The sequence below is a fragment of the Terrapene carolina genome, unplaced genomic scaffold (genome assembly GCF_002925995.2).
Source record: "Terrapene carolina triunguis isolate 2854851 unplaced genomic scaffold, T_m_triunguis-2.0 Scaffold180, whole genome shotgun sequence".
NCBI classification, from domain to species: Eukaryota; Metazoa; Chordata; order Testudines; family Emydidae; genus Terrapene; species Terrapene triunguis.
The window spans coordinates 3805094-3824328 of NW_020664531.1; the positions used below are offsets into that span (position 1 = coordinate 3805094).

General features: G+C 40.0%; 1 protein-coding gene across 1 annotated transcript in view; it reads left to right on the forward strand.

Annotated features, from left to right (window-relative positions):
• Window positions 1-19235, forward strand: part of LOC113407023 (contactin-associated protein-like 2) — a 1116670-nt gene that overhangs the window by 968802 nt on the left and 128633 nt on the right. Inside the window, exon 16 of the mRNA XM_029912069.1 lies at window positions 8881-9051. Within this exon, the coding sequence (XP_029767929.1) occupies window positions 8881-9051 (171 nt within the window). The remainder of the gene's footprint in view (window positions 1-8880; window positions 9052-19235) is intronic.

The following is a 19235-nucleotide window of genomic DNA, read 5'->3' on the forward strand; positions in this document are numbered from 1 at the left end:
CAGAGGGTGGAGATGGATGGCAGGAGAGAGATCACTTGATCATTGCCTGTTAGGTTCACTCCCTCTGGGGCACCTGGCATTGGCTACTGTCGGTAGACAGGATACTGGGCTAGATGGACCTTTGGTCTGACCCGGTACGGCCGTTCTTATGTTCTTATGTTCTAACCACATCAGTCACACCATCAAGGGCTCATTCACCTGCACGTCTACTAATGTTATATATGCCATCATGTGCCAGCAATGCCCCTCTGCCATGTACATTGGCCAAACCGGACAGTCCCTACATAAAAGAATAAATGGACACCAGGAATGGTAACATACAAAAGCCATTAGGTGAACACTTCAATCTCCCTGGACATTCTATAACAGATTTAAAAGTAACTATTCTTGAACAAAAAAACTTCAGAAACAGACTTCAAAGAGAAACAGCAGAACTAAAATTCATTTGCAAATTTAACACCATTAATTTGGGCTTGAATAGGGACTGGGAGTGGCTGGCTTATTACAAAAGCAGCTTTGCCTCTCCTGGAATTGACACCTCCTCATCTATTATTGGGAGTGGACTACATCCACCCTGATCAAATTGGCCCTGTCAGCACTGGTTCTCCACTTGTGAGGTAACTCCCTTCTCTTCATGTGTCATTATATAATGCCTGCATCTGTAACTTTCATTCCATGCATCTGAAGAAGTGAGTTTTTTTTACCCACGAAAGCTTATGCCCAAATAAATCTGTTAGTCTTTAAGGTGCCACCAGACCATTGTTGTTTTTCTGTGGGGGAGAGGGTGATGGTCGGGAGTAATATAAGCTTGAATGGCTGCCTTTGCTGTAATCCAACAATAATTCATTCATCTTCTGACTTTGGGAATTAAGTTCTCTGGTGCATTGACAAGGTGGTTGTCGGTCTTGTTTTATAAAAATTAATTTGAATTTTTTGCTGTTGCATACCCAGACAGTTAATCAGACCATTGCCACCTCACTTTAAATCACATGCCTCAGTTCAGGCTGCATTCTCCCACTCTTTCTCTCACTGAATAGTGCCTCTCTTTGTGACGGGTTCCAGTGAAATTCCTGCAGAATAAGTTACTACCACTTCATGTGAGTAATGGTGGCAGTGTTTTATAGTACATGTGTATATTCCTATTTTCCCAGAATGAAAGAACAGAAGGAAAAAACTTGATTTGTTGAGCATAATTGTATGGATACTCTCAATCCATTACTTTGTGGCACAGAGCAGTTTCCCATTCACACATCCATCTTCACTGAAATAGGAGGCTATTCTTACATTTTATTCACATAATCATTTTGATATAAAATCTGTTTTGCTGCAGATGAGGGCCCTGGAGGTTTTTGGTCTGTTGTAATACATAAAGGCTGCCTGACTTTGCAGCATTAGTTCTCCAGTGCTGTTGCCTAGCAGAGCTAAAAGCACTGAGGTCTTTTACAGTTCTGCTATTGCCATTCTCCATTTCAATGGGAGTTGAATGTAAAAGGGAAATTGATGGTGCTGGAGAATGAATTTCAATCATGCTAAGAAAGAAGAGACAGAAAGGAGCTGGCTAAGAAAGTGCTGGTAAATGTCACTGCAAGGGAGAAGCTAACGGGCTGACTGCTCTAAGCCCATAACTGCATGTTATCAACATATGGATCTACCAGTCTTAAAAGGGCACCAATCTTTACACTCTGAATGCAAGAGGTATGTTACATTTATACATACTGTTACTTTGGCACCCTCACATGAGCATAAGGACATAAGAATTTCCATAGTGGGTCAAACCAAGGGTCCATCTAGCCCAATACCCTGTCTCCAACAGAGGCCAATCCCAGAGCTTCAGGGGGAGTGTACAGAAGAGGGCAGCTGGAGTGATCCATTCCTATCTTCCCATCCTGGCTGCTGGCAGTCAGAGGTTTAGGGTTACTCCGAGCATGGGGTTGCACCCTGACCACCTTAGCTAATAGCCATAGAAGGATCTATCTTCCATGAACTTATCTAGTACTTTTTTGAACCCAGTTAAACATCACAACATCCCATGACAAGGAGTTCCACATTGTGTGAAAAAAGTACTTTCTCTTGTTTCTATTAAACGTGCTGCCTGTTAATTTCGTTGGGTGACCCTTGGTGTCTGTATTTTGGGAAAGGGTAAATAACACTTCTCTGATCACTTTTTCCACACTATTCATGATTTTATAGACCTCTATCACAGCCCACCTTAGTTGTCTCTTTTCTAAGCTGAACAGCCCTAATCTTTTTAGTGTCTCCTCATATGGAATCCATTAGATATCATTGATCATCTTTGTTGCCCTTCTCTGAAATCTTTTCCAGTTTCACTATATCCTTTTGGAGATTTGGGAGACCAGAACTGAACACAGTATTCAAGGTGTGGGTGCACCATGGATTTATATAATGGCATTATGATATTTTCTGTCTTATTTTCTGTCCCCTTCCTAATAGTTCATAACACCCTGTTAGCCTTTTTGACCACTGCTGCTCTACACTGAGCTGAGGTTTTCAGAGAGCTATCTATGGTGATCTCTTTCGGCTAATTTAGAACCCATCATTGTATATATGTAGTTAGGATTATTTTTTCCAAGTTGCACTCTTCAATGTTGAATTTTATTTGTCATATTCATGGGGAAAATCTTGAAGGCCTTATTCAGGTTTTACTTGGGATTTCCAGTGTTTTGTTCTTGATTCTTACTCAGGTAAAAACTCCCATGAAAATTTAAATCAAGCAGCATTTCATATGAAGCCATGTAGTGAGTAATTATGGAACAACCCACCAGGACAACTTTGTTCATAACCCCTGTCAGTGAGTGGCTTATGTCCTGCAGCATAAAAGTTTATTTCCCTAATAATAATAATAATAACTAATCATAACAATTAATAAACACAAATGCCACACGTACGCACACACAACTGACACCACAATTTCTTTTCTCTAATCCTTGTTTGAATCCTACTAAACTCTCTGTCTCTGGCATCTTGACGAAATGTAGTATAGCATATTTTGTAAATATAGTAATTTTTTTTTACTATGAGACTGCACTGCAAAACTCTGTCTAAGGTTACATCTTTACTGAGAAATAGGAGAGAGAGTCTCTCTCCTACGCAAATTAGAAAGTGCACAGATCAATTCTGGGGGAGCAAGACTAAGGGAGAAAGGGGAGGCTGTTTTATTTCATTTAGTTAAATTTAAAACTCCACATCGGAGAACCCTCATCCAGAGCTCTGAGCATCCTGGCAATAAACTGAAAAATACAATAAAGAAAAGTTCTAGGGTCAATCAAAGTGCCAGCAACACATCTCCTTCCCCAAGTCCTAACTACATCTTTTATTAACCAGCAGTCAGCTGAATTTGGATTAAAGCATCCATCCCACACCACTTTTCCCTAAATGTAAATCCCAATCCCCAGTTTCCTCAGCCCTCCTCTACTGCTCACTCAAAAAGGTAGGCCTTGAAGCAAGCCTATAAGGTCAACGAGCCTAAGCTATTAGAGAGGAGGGAGTAAGAGAGTATTCCAAAGAAATGTATGTCTGCCGTGTATTTATATACTTACTGAGTTACTTAGATTGTTAGCTCTTTGGGACACGGTCTGTCTTTGTGTACAGTGCCTAGCACCACCGGGGTCTTCGTCCATGACTGGGGCTTCTAGATACCACCACAATACACATACACAATAATAAATAAGTGTAGACAGTGGAATTGTGCTAAAGATTTCTTTAGGCAACTCCTTTTTTGATCATGAAATGATACCTAAGGATCACTACAGGTGGTGAGCAGAACAAAATAAATTCTGCTATACCTTTGGGGGTTTTTTGCGAGATAGATGTAGTTTTCCTTTCCTTCCCCCAAACCCCATTTCTAAACTGTGTGTGCCGTGATTCTGGTGTGCTAGCATCTTTCTCTCTTTTCCAGAATATCATATTAATAGTGGGATTTGAAAGCACCTCTCTCAAGTTGTAGGTTTCCCCTTTCAGACTACATTATTTTTATCCATTCTAACTCCATTAAGTGTGCATAGGCTTCCTGTGGAGAACCAAATCACAGAGTTTCAAAAAAATGTTAAAAGCCTTTCCTGATGACTGACCTCATGATTCTCCACTAGAGCAGACAGAGTTCAATAACTTGACTCATGATTTTACTGCCATGAAATGCAGATGGACATGTTGATAATATACAAGCAAGTAATTAAAAGTACCGAAACTGAATAAAACAAAAAAGCTAATCATGGGGATTAATATTATTATTTGCATTGCAGTAACACCTAGGAGCAACAGTCTTGACCCAGGACCCTATCATATTAGGTGCTACACAATTACAGAACAAAAAAAGACAGACCCTGCCCCAGAGAGCTTACAAACATTACTACAAAAATTGTGATACCCTCCTCCCCAATCACCTAATAGAATATGCTCAGGAAGAAGCAAAACTTATGTAAATAACTGGTTAATGGAAAATGAAAACTACAATATGGAAAATCTAAACCGTCACAGATTTAACTTGGGTATAATAGTCACCCAACTTTTTGCATGGTGCCTGCATTTACAGTATATATACTGTTGTGAGGTTTCTATAAAAATTTTAAATAAAACATTGTAAAATAATCTCTATATGAAGCATCAGTTTTCTCTGAATAAATTGCATTGCAGTAATTGTTTGTTAATAAATATTTTAATTATTATAGTTGTATTGCAGTATGGGCCCCAGTGAGGGATCAGCGGACTGAGCAACGCACACATTCACATATATATAAATATAAAAATACAGTCTCTGTAACAAAGAGCTTATGCACTAGTCAATGGGGCAACTTAAATGCTTAACATTAAACACATGCTTAAGTGTGTTGCTGGATTGGGGATAAGGCTCTAAGGGCCTTGTAGGATTGAGTGCTAAGAGTTCTTTGAGATGTATATAAGAGCTAGATATTTATTATTTTTTTATTATTATTATTATTATTTATTAAAGGGACTGATCCAGCTCCCATTTAAGTCAATGGGTGCTGGACTGGGCCACAGCTATGTTGAAAATATACCTGAAGTCGTAGACAGATGTCTCCCTTCCCAGGTCCGCGCACAGTTTATTTGCTCTCATTTATGCATGCAGTTGTTTTCATGTGAGTGTTGATGTGGGGTTGCTTGTGGGTTAATATAGAGCTGTACCCCAAAATATGTTTTATGTATACATTTTCTGAGGCGGTGTTTTGGAGTGTCAGGGGGAGCAGACAGTTCCAGCACACTGCCCAACAGTCACAAGACATTAAAGCTGAATGAATCAATGGTCAAACAATGGAGCAAGCATCATCTTAGTTGGTCTGGCTGGCTGGGAGAAACTAGTCTGAGGCAAAAGGCCTTCCTAGGGCCTGTAGCAAGGGCCTTTCAGCAACATGGTAATTAGGGTCAGGCTCACACAGGGAGGGTGCAACTTTGCGAAACAGGAGTTTCTGGGGGAGGGGGAAGGAGAAGGGAGGGGGGCAGAGGGAGACTGACACTCTGGAAGGCAAACTAAGACAAGTCTGAGTCCTAAGAGCTCCCAGACTTGTTAGCAGAATGTAGGTCGGGTCTATTCTGTTCCTGGAACTCAAGAGGGAAGCCCATCTAACTTAGTTTGTACTGAAAATTAGATGAGTCTAGATAGATATGAAGGCTGCTTTTTGCTGTAAAATTATTTTCTCTTGTGCGTTGTTCCAGTTGTTCAATAAACCTACATGTATTTTGACCGCTGTTCATCACCGCATGGGGATATCCACAAGTGTTCAGTCACCTACACAGTAATAAGTGGTGGGCATAGATGGGGTGTGTTACCCAGGTCCCAGTCAGTGAGTGAGAGAACTGTATTTCAAACAGGTCTAGCACCTGAGGGAATACACTCAGAGAGACCAGAAGGGACAGAGGTGCAAGCAGCTCCACAACCATTACAGTTTTACGGAAGGAAAATGAAGTTGTATGTGTAATTATCCATTTGGTTCACATAACTCAGGCACTTTTTAAAATGTAGACCTGAGACTAATGAGCATCCATTTCTTGCATAGCCTCTTCCACAATAATAAAATGACTCAAATGTCTGTTGAAATCATAGAAAGTACCTGATCAGGAACTAATCAATCTGCCTAAACCTGGTACACAGTAATGCCAGCCAGGAGTTACTTTCACTGAAGACCAGCTGATACAAACTAGTTATCCCAAACAAGTGTTGCTTCTGTTATAAAGGTATTGGCCACCATGCCCAGCCCCTTCTCCTCCCCCAACTACAGCTTTCCCCCAAATCATTACCATGTTTTAAACCTATTTTCTTTTTAAAAGACACTCATTCTCCAGCCTCCATAGGGACAGAAAAAGATGGAAAAAGAAGAGGGACAAGGACTGGAAGAGGGAAAAAATGATCTCATGAAATATCCCCAAGTGTATTTAAACCAAAATCCTATTCCAGTTATATTCCATTTAAATTCTGCTGGAGTCTCATAAGCACCTCAAATGACAACAAGTCAGAGTCTCAACTATGCTGCACTACCAGTAACCTTAGCTATTAAACATACAGAGCACCAGCTACACTAATACTCAGCCAGTGCTGACAAGTGAAACGGCAGTGTTAAATGTGTAACGACCATTCCTCTTCGAGTGCTGGTCCCTGTCCCAGCAGCATCTGTTGGTCTATACATGCACCCTTGCTCACCCCCTGACTCCAACCAAGGAGATAAAGGGAAGGACAGACCGACCTCCTCTCTAGTTCCTTCTCACCGCTGCATTGTCTGGGTTAGAAACTGGCTTTATTCCCTTATCTGTGACTAGAGAGAGCGAGAGAGTTTTAGAAGTTTTTTAAAATTTAAAGTTTTATCTAATAGTTTGTATCTTTTAGCTGATTAGTTAGTTAGCCTCCCCAACCTGGTACGCCCCCCCCCCCACCCTCCATACCCCATTTTGGGTACTGGGCTACTCCTAGAACTCCAGGCTTCATAATTTGTTCTTCCTGTCCATGCTCCTTCTCAGTCAGTGACAACCACCAATACTGCTTCAGGGAAGCCCACATCATGGCAAGGCACAGTATCTGCCGTGGGAAGGGTGAGAACTTCACATTAGGAAGTACCATGAGGCCGCAATTGGACCTAGACTGGGAGACCTCCTGTACATTGGCCTGACTTTTGATAAATGCAAAGTAAAGCACATTGGAAAACATAATCCCAGCTATACATATAAAATGATGGGGTCTAAATTAGCTGTTACCATTCAAGAAAGAGATCTTGGAGTCATTGTGGATAATTCTCTCAAAACATCCACTCAATGTGCAGCGGCAGTCAAAAAAGCCAGCAGAAGGTTGGGCATCATTAAGAAAGGGATAGATAGTAAGACAGAAAATATCATATTGCCTCTATATTAATCCATGATACTCCCACATCTTGAATACTATGTGCAGATGTGGTTGCCCCATCTCAAAAAAGATATATTGGAATTGGAAAAGGTTCAGAAAAGGGCAACAAAAATTATTAGGGGTACGGAACAGCTTCCATATGAGGAGAGATTAATAAGACTGGGACTTTTCAGCTTGGAAAAGAGACGACTAAGGGGGGATATGATAGAGGTCTATAAAATCATGACTGGTGTGGAGAAAGTAAATAATGAAGTGTTATTTATTCCTTCTCATAACACATGAACTAGGGGTCACCAAATGAAATTAATAGGCAGCAGGTTTAAAACAAACAAAAGGAAGTATTTCTTCACACAATGTACAGTCAACCTTTGCCTGAGGATGTTGTGAAGGCCATGACTATAACAGGGTTCAAAAAAGAACTAGATAAGTTCATGGAGGATAGGTCCATCAATTGCTATTAGCCAGGATGGGCATGGTTTGTGTCCCTAGCCTCTGTTCGCCAGAAGCTGGGAATGGGCAACAGGGGATGGATCACTTGATGATTACCTGTTCTATTCATTCCCTCTAGGGTACCTGGCATTGGCCACTGTTGGAAGTCAGGATACTGGGCTAGATGGACCTTTGGTCTGACCCAGTATGGCCGTTCTTATGTTATGTTCTTATGACTTAACAAAGAGTGAACCTTCTACCACAAGGTCTGACTCAGGCGTGAGGGAGTCTATCCCCACAGATCCCTTGGCAGCATCTTGTTGGGAAAGCAGGGAATGGTAGTGGAGGGAACGCATAGTTCAAGTGGTCTATCCATGGAAGAAGTAGAGTGTTGTCCTGTGAGTGATGATACAGGGCTCGTCCGGAGCAGTGCATACTGCACTTTCTGTTTGTTAGGGAGGACTGGAGGAAATACCCCATAGAGCGAAAATATTATCCAACCATATCAAATAAATGAATCCTAGCTGTAATCTTCAGTTTCAATTACTGTATTTTTTTTTATCTTAAAACAAAAAGAAAAAGATAAACATAGCTAGATGGATGCAATTATGTGCATAAGTTTGAAAGCAGCCAAGTTATACATGCAGTAATGTATGCATGCACATGAGCAAGGCCGGGCAGGCATATGACTGGCTATTTGCATATACACCATGGCCCTGATGTCCCATGACATAAGAATGTCAGTAATCCAATTTAACGTTAAGCATGTACTTAGTTGCTTTGTTGGATTGGGGCCATGTACATGAACACATACATATATTTTGGTAGTATCTTATGGGGTAGGAGCTTGAAAATGTCCTCACAATGTCCTCAAAATGTCATCTAACTTTTGAAATCTAGCAAACTATCTATAAAAAAAAAAGTGTAACAAGGCAGAATTGGAATGATTTCTCTTTTTGCATACAGAGATCACTGTAACATGCTTTGACATTAGAAACGTTAGCTTCTGTTCTTGCTTTGGTTACACAAGTAAATGATAGTTTGGAAGGAGCACTGAAAGCATAATTTTGTCACTCACATCTCCACAGGGAATTACTGGAACGCTGCGTCTTTCATTACTCCATCGTCCTACCTTCACTTCTCCACGTTCCAAGGGGAAACCAGCGCAGACATCTCTTTCTACTTCAAAACATCAGCTCCTGATGGAGTGTTTCTCGAGAATTTGGGGAATACAGACTTCATCAAACTTGAGCTGAAATGTGAGTATATTCTCTCCACCACTTTTACTGAGAACCAAAACCAAGAAGTGATGAGATTTAAGAAACCTCCATCATTCAACACATAACTCAGTAAAAGCTGTTTGTGATGTAGGATGAAGTCAAAGTCTACCTTTTCACTATATTTGTAAATTACCTTAGCAGGGAAAAACCCTGGAAATACAATCATTTTGTTTATCATGGAGACATGGAGTCATAGCAGGAGGAACAAAAACACTGACCTATATGACCTAAATCTTAAGCCTTTTTAAATGACATGCCTAATTTAGTTATTTTAGTTGAAGAGTGTGTGTGTGTTGTATATCATAGTTGCTCTATATGAGAAAAAAGTATCACATGACTATTTTAATCAACGATTTCAAATAACCAAAGATATCAAGGCATACATGCAATGTTTAAATGCTGAAAAATCCTGGAGTAACCAAATCTTTATGCCCATGTGGGTTATGACTAATCATTGATAAAATCTCTGATCTGAAAAAGAGGCCACAACAGTTTGACATGCTGCAAGATAAAGTTAACATAGAGAGAGTGATTTTTTTTTATTTTATCTTAAGAAACATGGGGCAGATTTTCAAAAGTAGGGCTGGTGAGTCTAAGGAGGTTAGTAAGTGGGAACAAAGATGGCATTAAGCCTCCTTTGCTCTCCCTCAATGCAGTTGAGCACTAAGTAATTTGTCAGTGGTCAGAGGGTAAATCAATGGCAGAACCGGAATCCTGATTCCCAAGTCTGTCTGCTTCTGCCTAGATAACATTCCTTCCTACAGCCTAACTCTTCTAGCACATCACTGATTAGGGTAGTATCTTTTTAACAGTTATTAATTTCATAGCTTCTTCCTCCAAAGACATCTTAACATGGAACCCCACCATATCAATGAGTTTTGCCCACTACACTTCAAAGTGCCAGATGCTTATGCAAACAGGGCTTGCTTTTTCCATCCCTTTATCTTTTTGAGCTGGATGGGGAAACTTGTGCAACCTTCACTGTATTTATTTTTTATGTTTTTTCACTGTATTTTTGGATTTCCTACCAGAAAGCCACTGTGTTGAAAAATCAACCCCTTCTGCGAAAATGCTGCATTAGCCACATGTCAAATGATGTGTAGGAAACTGAAGGAGCTCTTCATCCCCGGGACCTCTAGAAAATTATGAAAAGTAACTGAAAAAAATCTGAGCTCCTCAGGGAAATTTCTGACACAAAGGCTTTCCAGCAACATTAACCAATTCTCCTCCAGCCCAATAAAATGCGATCGTAACAAACGGATCAAGAAATGTCTGAGGGAAGTGTACACACCATTCCTTTAAAGATAAGACTGCATCTCAGATATGCGTAATGCAGAAAAGACTTAACTGTCAAACAAGGAAACTTAGTTCCACTCCAACTGGCTTGGTTAGTGGTAAGATAGAGGCTGCTCTATGTGGCTCTACCAAGATGTCAATGGCAGTCATTGATCAGCTAGACCTAGGGACAAGCTGGCCTCACAACATTATACCAACCTAAGACACTGGGGTGATCTTCCCTGGGCTCAATATACCAACTTCAGGGCCATTTTATGCCAGCAGTGCAGCATAAAGCAGAAAAAGCACATTTCAGGATGCACAATTTGGCAAAACATTAGCATAGCTCTTCCTACCTCTGATTCAGTCTGTGATGGGCCAATGCAGCATATGACAAACAGTTTCTAGCCATACCACTAGCTAACTCACCACAGTTTACTTCCATTTCAATCTAATTTGTGTAGACTGCTGGAAATCCAGCTGCTTTATTGTGTGCTGATATTTTTACAAAATAAACACTTACAGTACTGAATAGCACAGTCAAGTCCTGGTCTATGACTGAGGCCCATAGGAGTTATGGTAATATAAATAATAACATACCAGATATCCTTTACACACTGAATCTTTTCTCCTATATTTCCTTTTGTAGTTTGTAGTTTCCTGCTCTTTGAGATTTTTTTTAGGTTAAAGTCAACAAGTTTGAACGTAAAACCTCCTGTTTCACTTGGGAGTTAGCATCAAAGTTAATCACAAGGTTCCTGTCTGAGAGTGTTTGCTTCATTCCTCAAAGCACCTGTGGAGATGTGCACCCACCCATGTATTTTGTTTTCTGTCTTAATAAAGGAAAGAATAATTGGGCCCAGGGCAAATTAAGGGAAGACAAGCTCCTGTTGTCTATTCATGATGTTAAGATGAGTGAACTTGGTTTCCTGCATGTCTGGATTTGATTATGTGAACAGATGTGGTTGAAAGTGTCTCCTGATGAAGATAGGGTGTGAGAATCTTGGCTAGGGGCTTAGTCTAAGCACCAGGTTTAGAATATATCATTTTCCTAGAATCATGCATTCAAATAGTCTCAGTGCTGACTAAGCCCTTCATCCTTCTTAGGTAGATAAAATGAGTGCATCTACCACTACATTTGGCACTAATTGGAGCTTTTGCTATCAGTCTCATCTGATGGGCCAAGGACTTTATTTACATATAGACCAAATTAGCTCTTACATGACTGACAAAACACAGCTGAGATTCATTATGGGGAAAGTATCAAAGGGGTAGCCATGTTAGTCTGGATCTGAAAAAGCAGCAAAGAGTCCTGTGGCACCTTATAGGCTAACAGACGTATTGGAGCATGAGCTTTCGTGGGTGAATACCCACTTCTTCGGATGCATGCTATTATGGGGAAAGTTTGCTTTGTAGCTGTCTGTGCTGCAGGGTGTATACATTTTTTAAAAAATTAAAGAGGAAAAATATGTAGTTTAACGCAATATTTTTATTTACAAATTTGCTAGCTCTTTACTTTCTTCCCATTTTTACACTCTTAGATGGCTAAAGTAGCTACTGTTTCTTTAGTTTAGTTTTCCAATTGTTAACAGAATTTCAGATATCACACAGAGATTTTTCTATGAAGAAGTTTCACACTTAGAATGTTCATCTATGCTTAAAATGGCAATGCCAAGGCTTCATTAACATCTTTACTGTAAGAATAGCACTATTCAAATACTACATCGATAGAAAATACCCTGCACTCTATTTGCAACCAATATCACCTTCCAATAGATTAAACTTTGACATGTCAAAAAAGTTGAAATGTCCCAGCCAAGCTACACTCCTCCATCAGGATTTGCAGCCTGAAATCAATGGGACCATGCTCCTAAGTCACTTAGATACTTCAGAAAATCCCATAATTTGGAACCTAACATTGGGCTTATATGTAGAAATAGGCCATTGTCACTTTGTTAATTAAAGTCTAAATAACTTTTCATTAAAATGTTAGCTCCAAACACTGCAAACATTTACACACATATTTAACTTAATTGAGGTCAGTGGAACTACTCATGGGAGTAAAATCAGTTATCTGCTTAACTGTTTGTTGGATCAGGGATTTAATTTTGTTTGTTTGTTTGTTTTTGCTGTTAGTAATTTCTGTAAAATTCAAATAACATCCTATTAGTAGTGATTATTTTAAAAAATAGTTAATTATAAATTAACAACAGCACAAATGTTTAGATTCATTTTACAAAGCCTCAACCTCATTTAAATATTTTTTAATTGGGTTGTTTAAAACATGATGAAAATTTATTATTTAAATCATCTTGTCTTCCTTGACATGTTTCGAGGACAAACAGAATGAATGTTTATTCTCCAGAGCATTCACCTTTTACCAGTTTATCTGAACAGGGACCATTACATTAGCTGGGGGTCACTTTCTGCAGTCCAAAATTGCCCATAACCACACTCCATGCCTGGGCACTCATGATACCAGTGATTTGGGTGCCCACATGAAAAGCAGCCCTCCACTGCTGGCCGAGTTGATGCCAACCCTGAGCCTTTGTCCAGTCTGGGAACTCAGAAGCTGGGGTTTCCCAACAGGAGCCAGTCCAGGGTTTGGTGGCCTGCTGGGCCCCTTGGAGGCTGACACTTCCAAGACAATACTGTCCGATTGCTGATTCCCCTGGTTGGGTTTTCCCTTGAGTCAAGGACTGCCCTTTACCTCCAGGCAGTTGCTAGTGTGACATCACCAAAGCCGTTTCAGTGGCTAGATAATTTTTAGCCTGGTAGCACAAGCTCCATAAGTCAAACCTCTCATCCCGGGCTCAGAAACTCACTGAGTTTGTAGATGTATGGTGTAGATGTACCCCGTATGACCTTAGACAAGTCACTTCACCCCTCTGTGCTTCTGTTTCCCTACCCATATAATAGGGATCCCTCTGTGTACCTTCCTTTGGAAAGTGCTTTGATGAAAATTGCTATGTGAGCTAAACTTGTGTTAAAAATATATTATAAAAATATATAAACCTCTTTGAAAAGCCTCTTTTCTACAAAAGCACCTAGCATAATATACATAATTAATAAATAACAATTATAATAAATTACAATTCCTTTGGGGGTATTGTATAGCCTTTGCCAAGCAAGCTAACGCAAACATTTCATACTTTCATTTAAATTTAATATTTTCATTTCCTGAAGCAACATTACATTCCAACTAGACCAAGCCACTATATAGGACTTTAAAAAAAATTATTTCTTTAAGCAAAGGGCTTTTATGAAACAATAATAACAATAAACCCTCCCTATATTGATTCCCCACACATATGCTCTCCAATTATGAGTAAGGCCACTGTATTAAAATTCTGCTTCTTCTCTACTTGAACTACTGTGTAATTATTGCCTTCTCAGAACATTTCTATTTGCTTAAAGTGCTCGTCTGCCAGTGGAGAGGTCATGGAGAATTAGAATGTACCCACACGGAGTCAGATGGGTGAGGAGCCTGTCCGTCCCAGGCCATCATACACACTCCATTTGTGGCCACTCAAAATGGCAGGCAGTCCCTGTGTTCTGGGGAGTGCTGGAACTCCTTTCTTGGCAGTTGCAAATTTCCCCAAAGAGACAGGAAGAAGACAGAGCCATGCTGCAGCCTGCTCATACAAAGCTCAGGGAGGGAGCATGACTCTGCACCACCCCTACTTAGGACTCTGCATTAAGGGTACAATCAAACCCATAATGCGTACGGTAGGGTGCATTACTAGAAGTGGGACACAGGAAATATAATGGCTCTCTGAGCAATCAAAAAAGCTATATCTGGAAAGAAAAATGGTGCCATCTAATGGTAATTCGTTATTTCTTGGTGCAGCTTCCTAGCCCTTGCAGAGTGGCAGGCAGTGAGTGGCCAACGCTGATAGTAGTATTGTTAAAATAATGCAGCTGTAACTGCACACTTCAGGAAATGACTCCACACAGCAACTCCATTCCATTAGTTCCCTATACACTAAGAAACAACAAGAAAGGGGGCTTTTATCTGAGCTCAATACAAAGCAGGCAGCCTGGAAGCACTAACAGATATACCAGGAATGGGGAAAAAGAGGATATTGGTGCTTAAAGAAAGCTTAGAAAGCTTAGAATCAAATGAAGTAAAAATCATAAATGAATCAAACTGTACCATAGAATCTCTAATAATAAGAATATAGCGGTAGGGATATATTACCGACTACCTGACCAGGATGGTGACAGTGACTGTGAAATGCTCAGGGGGATTAGAGAGGTAATTAAAATAAAAAACTCAATAATAATAATGGGGGGGTTTCATTTATCCCCATATTGCCTGGGTACATGTCACCTCAGGACAGGATGCAGAGATAAAGTTTCTTGACACCTTAAATGACTGCTTCTTGGAGAAGCTGGTCCTGGAACCCACCAGAGGAGAGGTAATTCTTGATTTAGTCCTAAGTGGAGCACAGGATCTGGTCAAAGAGGTGAATATAGCTGGACCACTTGGTAATAGTGACCATAATATAATTAAATTTAATATCCCTGTGGCAGGAAAAACACCACAGCGGCCCAACACTGTAGCATTTAATTTCAGAAAGGAGAACTACACAAAAATTAGAAGGTTAGCTAAATAGAAATTAAAGGGTACAGTGCCAAAAATGAAATCTCTGCAAGCTGCATGGAAACTTTTTAAAGACACCACAGTAGAGGCTCAACTTAAATGTATAACCCAAATTTAAAAAACATAATAAGAGAACCAAAAAAGAGCCACCGTGGCTAAACAACAAAGTAAAAGAAACAGTGAGAGGCAAAAAGGCATCCTTTAAAAAGTGGAATCCTAATGAGGAAAATAGAAAGGAGCATAAACACTGGCAAATGAAGTGTAAAAATACAATTATGAAGGCCAAAAAAGAATTTGAGGAACAGTTAGCCAAAGACTCAAAAAGTAATAGCAAATTTTTTTCTAACTACACCTCTAGTGACACCAATTTTAAAAAAGGGCTCCAGAGGTGATCCTGGCAATTACAGGCCTGTAAGCCTGACTTCAGTACCGGGCAAACTGGTTGAAACTATAATAAAGAACAATATTGTCAGACATACAGATGAACATAATTTCTTGAGGAAGGGTCAACATGGTTTTAATAAAGTAAATCATGCCTCACCAATCTACTAGAATTCTCTGAGGGGGTCAACAAGCATGTGGACCAAGGGGATCCAGTGGATAAAGTGTACTTAGATTTTCAGAAAGCCTTTGACAAGGTCCCTCACCAAAGGCTCTTACACAAAGTAAGCTGCCACGGGATAAGAGGGAAGGTGCTCTCATGGATTGGTAACTGGTTAAAAGATAGAAAACAAAGGGTAGTTATAAATGGTCAGTTTTCAGACTGGAGAGAGGTAAATAGTGGTGTCCCCCACGGGTCTGTTCTGGGACCAGTCCTATTCAACATATTCATAAATGATCTGAAAAAAGTGAGGTGAACAATGAGGTGGCAAAATTTGCAGATGATACAAAATTACTAAAGATAGTTAAGACCCAGGCAGACTGCGAAGAGCTACAAAAGGATCTCTCAGAACTGGGTGACTGGGCAACAAAATGGCAGATGAAATTTAATTTTGATAAATGCAAAGTAATGCACATTGGAAAGCATAATCCCAATTATACATATAAAATGATGGGTTCTAAATTAGCTGTTACCACTCAAGAAAGAGATCTTGAAGTCATTGTAGATAGTTCTCTGAATAGTAGAATGTAATGTAACTGTATGCTGCATCCTTCTTAAAGGCACAGAATTCCTTAATGGGACATGGAGAGGGATAGTCAAAAGATGGCGAGAGATGGAAAATCTATTCTTATGATTTCTTTGCTGGAACTGACTCCTCCCCCCAGGTAGTTAAGTTTGTCCACAGCCTAGGGGTCCTTTTAACTCCTCAGTGTTAATGAAGACTCAAATATCTATATTGACATGAATCCCTCACCTCAATCTGTGAGTGACTAGATTAAGCCCAATACTGTTAGATAGTAACAGAACCCAGTGATCCACCCACAGACTAAAAATACAGTTCACCAAAATGAAAACCAGCTCTTCAATTACCGCCATAAAACTGAGTCCCCAGTAAAACTGCCTTCCCCACAAACATCTGCATGACGAGGCATGAATTAAAAAGACTGTAGCTCAGCAGCCCCTGGTTAAGTCATACCAACAAGGAAGAATAGGTCAAAGCTGAGGGCCCTTAGCCCCCTCTCTTAACTCAGGAGGTCTCCAGCTGGAGGGCCTGTGCTGATCACATCTGCCATAGCATGAGACACGAAGAGAGGTGATCTCACACCTCTACATGTACCTGGTCATGTATGGCTTTTACATCAAAACCAACACCTTAGACTCCAGCCAGAAATCAAGAGGCAGCCAGTACAAACATCCTGCAGTGCAGATGTCTTGTTTTCACACTGTGATACACTGCTTACATGGGCAGCTGCATTCTGCACTAGCTTAAGTTTCTGGCTTGTCTTAAGGTGTAACCTTATGCAGGGCACATTGCAATAATCCATTCTTGAGCTGGGAAAAAGCATGGATCATAATTGAAAAGTTTGCCTTTGAAAGAAACAGTCATAATTTCCTCGCCAAATGAAAATGGGGGAAAAGGGCATTCCTGAATCCTGCTGCTTGGATCCAATAGCATCCTCTTATTGCAAACTCTGGTAACAAATGGCATCAGTAAAAGGGACAGAGAGAATTCTCTCCATATCTTTCAGTCCCTTCCCCCAACCTATAACCATCACCTCAATTTTATCTCCATTGAACTTCAACTCATCTATGCTCCAGTCTCATCCAAACACTGAGCCAAGCATTCGGCAGACTGGCTGAATCAGGTGAGATAGAGATCTGGATCCCGGTTTTCTCAGTAAATGGCCAGCACTGCAGGCCAGACCCTCACAGATCCATCTCTCATTGAACTCATTCAAAAAGCTCCCATTGACTTCAATGGTAGTTGACCTAACTCCCCTTAGCACTTTCATATAGAAATGAAGTCCCAACCTTTGAATCCCGGAGCAGTAAGTGACCCATTTTCACTAAAAGACATCTGTCCCCAGCCCTTTCCACCTGTTGCAGGCACAGAGGCCCGAGGACAGCAACAGCGGGGTTCGTTGCCCGGTGTGCTTCGCGCCAATAAACATACCGGGGTGGAGAAACAATCAAAGTTTATTTGAGATCTCAAAGTGGTGCAAGGAGACAGGCAAGTCTCAAATCAAGCACACCAGCAAAAAACAGTTTCTCTCTTCTTATACTTTTTACAACTAAGCCCCCCCTCTCTCCCCCTCTACTACCCCCTCTACTCCCCCTCCCCTCTCTACCGAAGGCATGTTTATACATTTAAGCCGTTAAATCATTCTAGGGCTATAAATCTAGCTTGTTAGTAACATTCTTCTGAACAGTTATTTGGTTCTGTTTACCCTTAGTTTATTACCCCTTCTCCAGCTAAAAACATGCAAACCTCATCATTATTGCTTGGTACCTGGTATGAGCAAGGTCGTAATTGGTAACTGGCTATTTACACATTCCAATTCCTGTCCTTGGCTCTTGAGGTCGATTAGAGTTAAACATGGAAGGACAGAGTTTAAACATGGAAGAACTTTGGTTCATATATGTAGGCCTAATGACGTCAACACACCTTTATACTACATTCGTGGCCCTGCCTGTCCTTAGACTCTTCCCCAAACTTTTGCTGCCATCTGCTTCAAGCCACCACCACCACCTTTGCCCAGAGCTTCCCAGCACTATGCTCGAATGCTGTACATGGCTTCAGATGCACACTGCAATTTGTCATACATCTAAGAACAGAGCTAAAGACTAGGAGAACATATTTCAGGTACTCAAGGTAGAGACAAAGACCATTAGGATAGTAAGGTTCCTATCAAATATAGGGATAATGAAGGAATCAGCTGTCCATTTATTCAGGCACTTTGGTAAGTGAGATACACATGTTGTAGCCTGAGAAAAACAACTGGCAAGGGAAGGGATTGTAACATATTTAATTTATAATTCAGATTGATCCAAATATTCAGTTTTCATTCAGATAGATATGGGGGCTGGAGCTTATGCCAATTTGTCCACTTGGAATAATCAGCATTATAGTTGAATACCTTTCTAGAAATAACCAGCTAAAATGGCACAGAAGAGGGACAATATGTTAATTGCATCTTTTAAAGATTAAACTGAAATGATTTTAATAGTATCCAGACTTGTATTTCAAGCAATTAATGTGACAACCTACACATGTCCTCATAAAATACAGAGCAGCTCCTCGTTGCAGTGGGGCAACATATCTTAACATATCAAATACCCTGTCCATTCTCACATGTAATCTAATTGCAATTTTACATTAATCAGATGTAGGTACTACACACACCGCAAATTAAATAAGGTGCCCTGAGGGTTTAACTCAAACAGAGGACAGCATAATCATCAAAAAATATTAGAGAGAGACTGCAACTTTATAAGAAGATCCCTTATGCTTTTTGCACAGCTTTTTGATATAAAATATTCAGTGTTTTTTGTTCTTGTTTTTCTCTGTGATTGGTTTTGTTGTATTGTAAAACACTTTCAAAATTCATAACTAAAAAAGGTTAAAAATGCATGCTGATGATGCTATCAGAATAAATTAATAAAAAGAATAGCTCACAAGCCTTAGGCATTTGGTTGAAGAATTTCCAAAAGGGTTTAAATAAACCTTTTTTTACCATAGATGGGGTGTTAAGGGGTAAATCTCCTAAACAATTTAATTGTGTGTTTGTCATGTAAATAATATAGTATCACCTTTCCCAAACTCTGAGGCTAAAACTATATTAAAATTGTATCTATATTTACATTTTTACATTTCAAAGACAGATTAAAGACAGTTTTTTA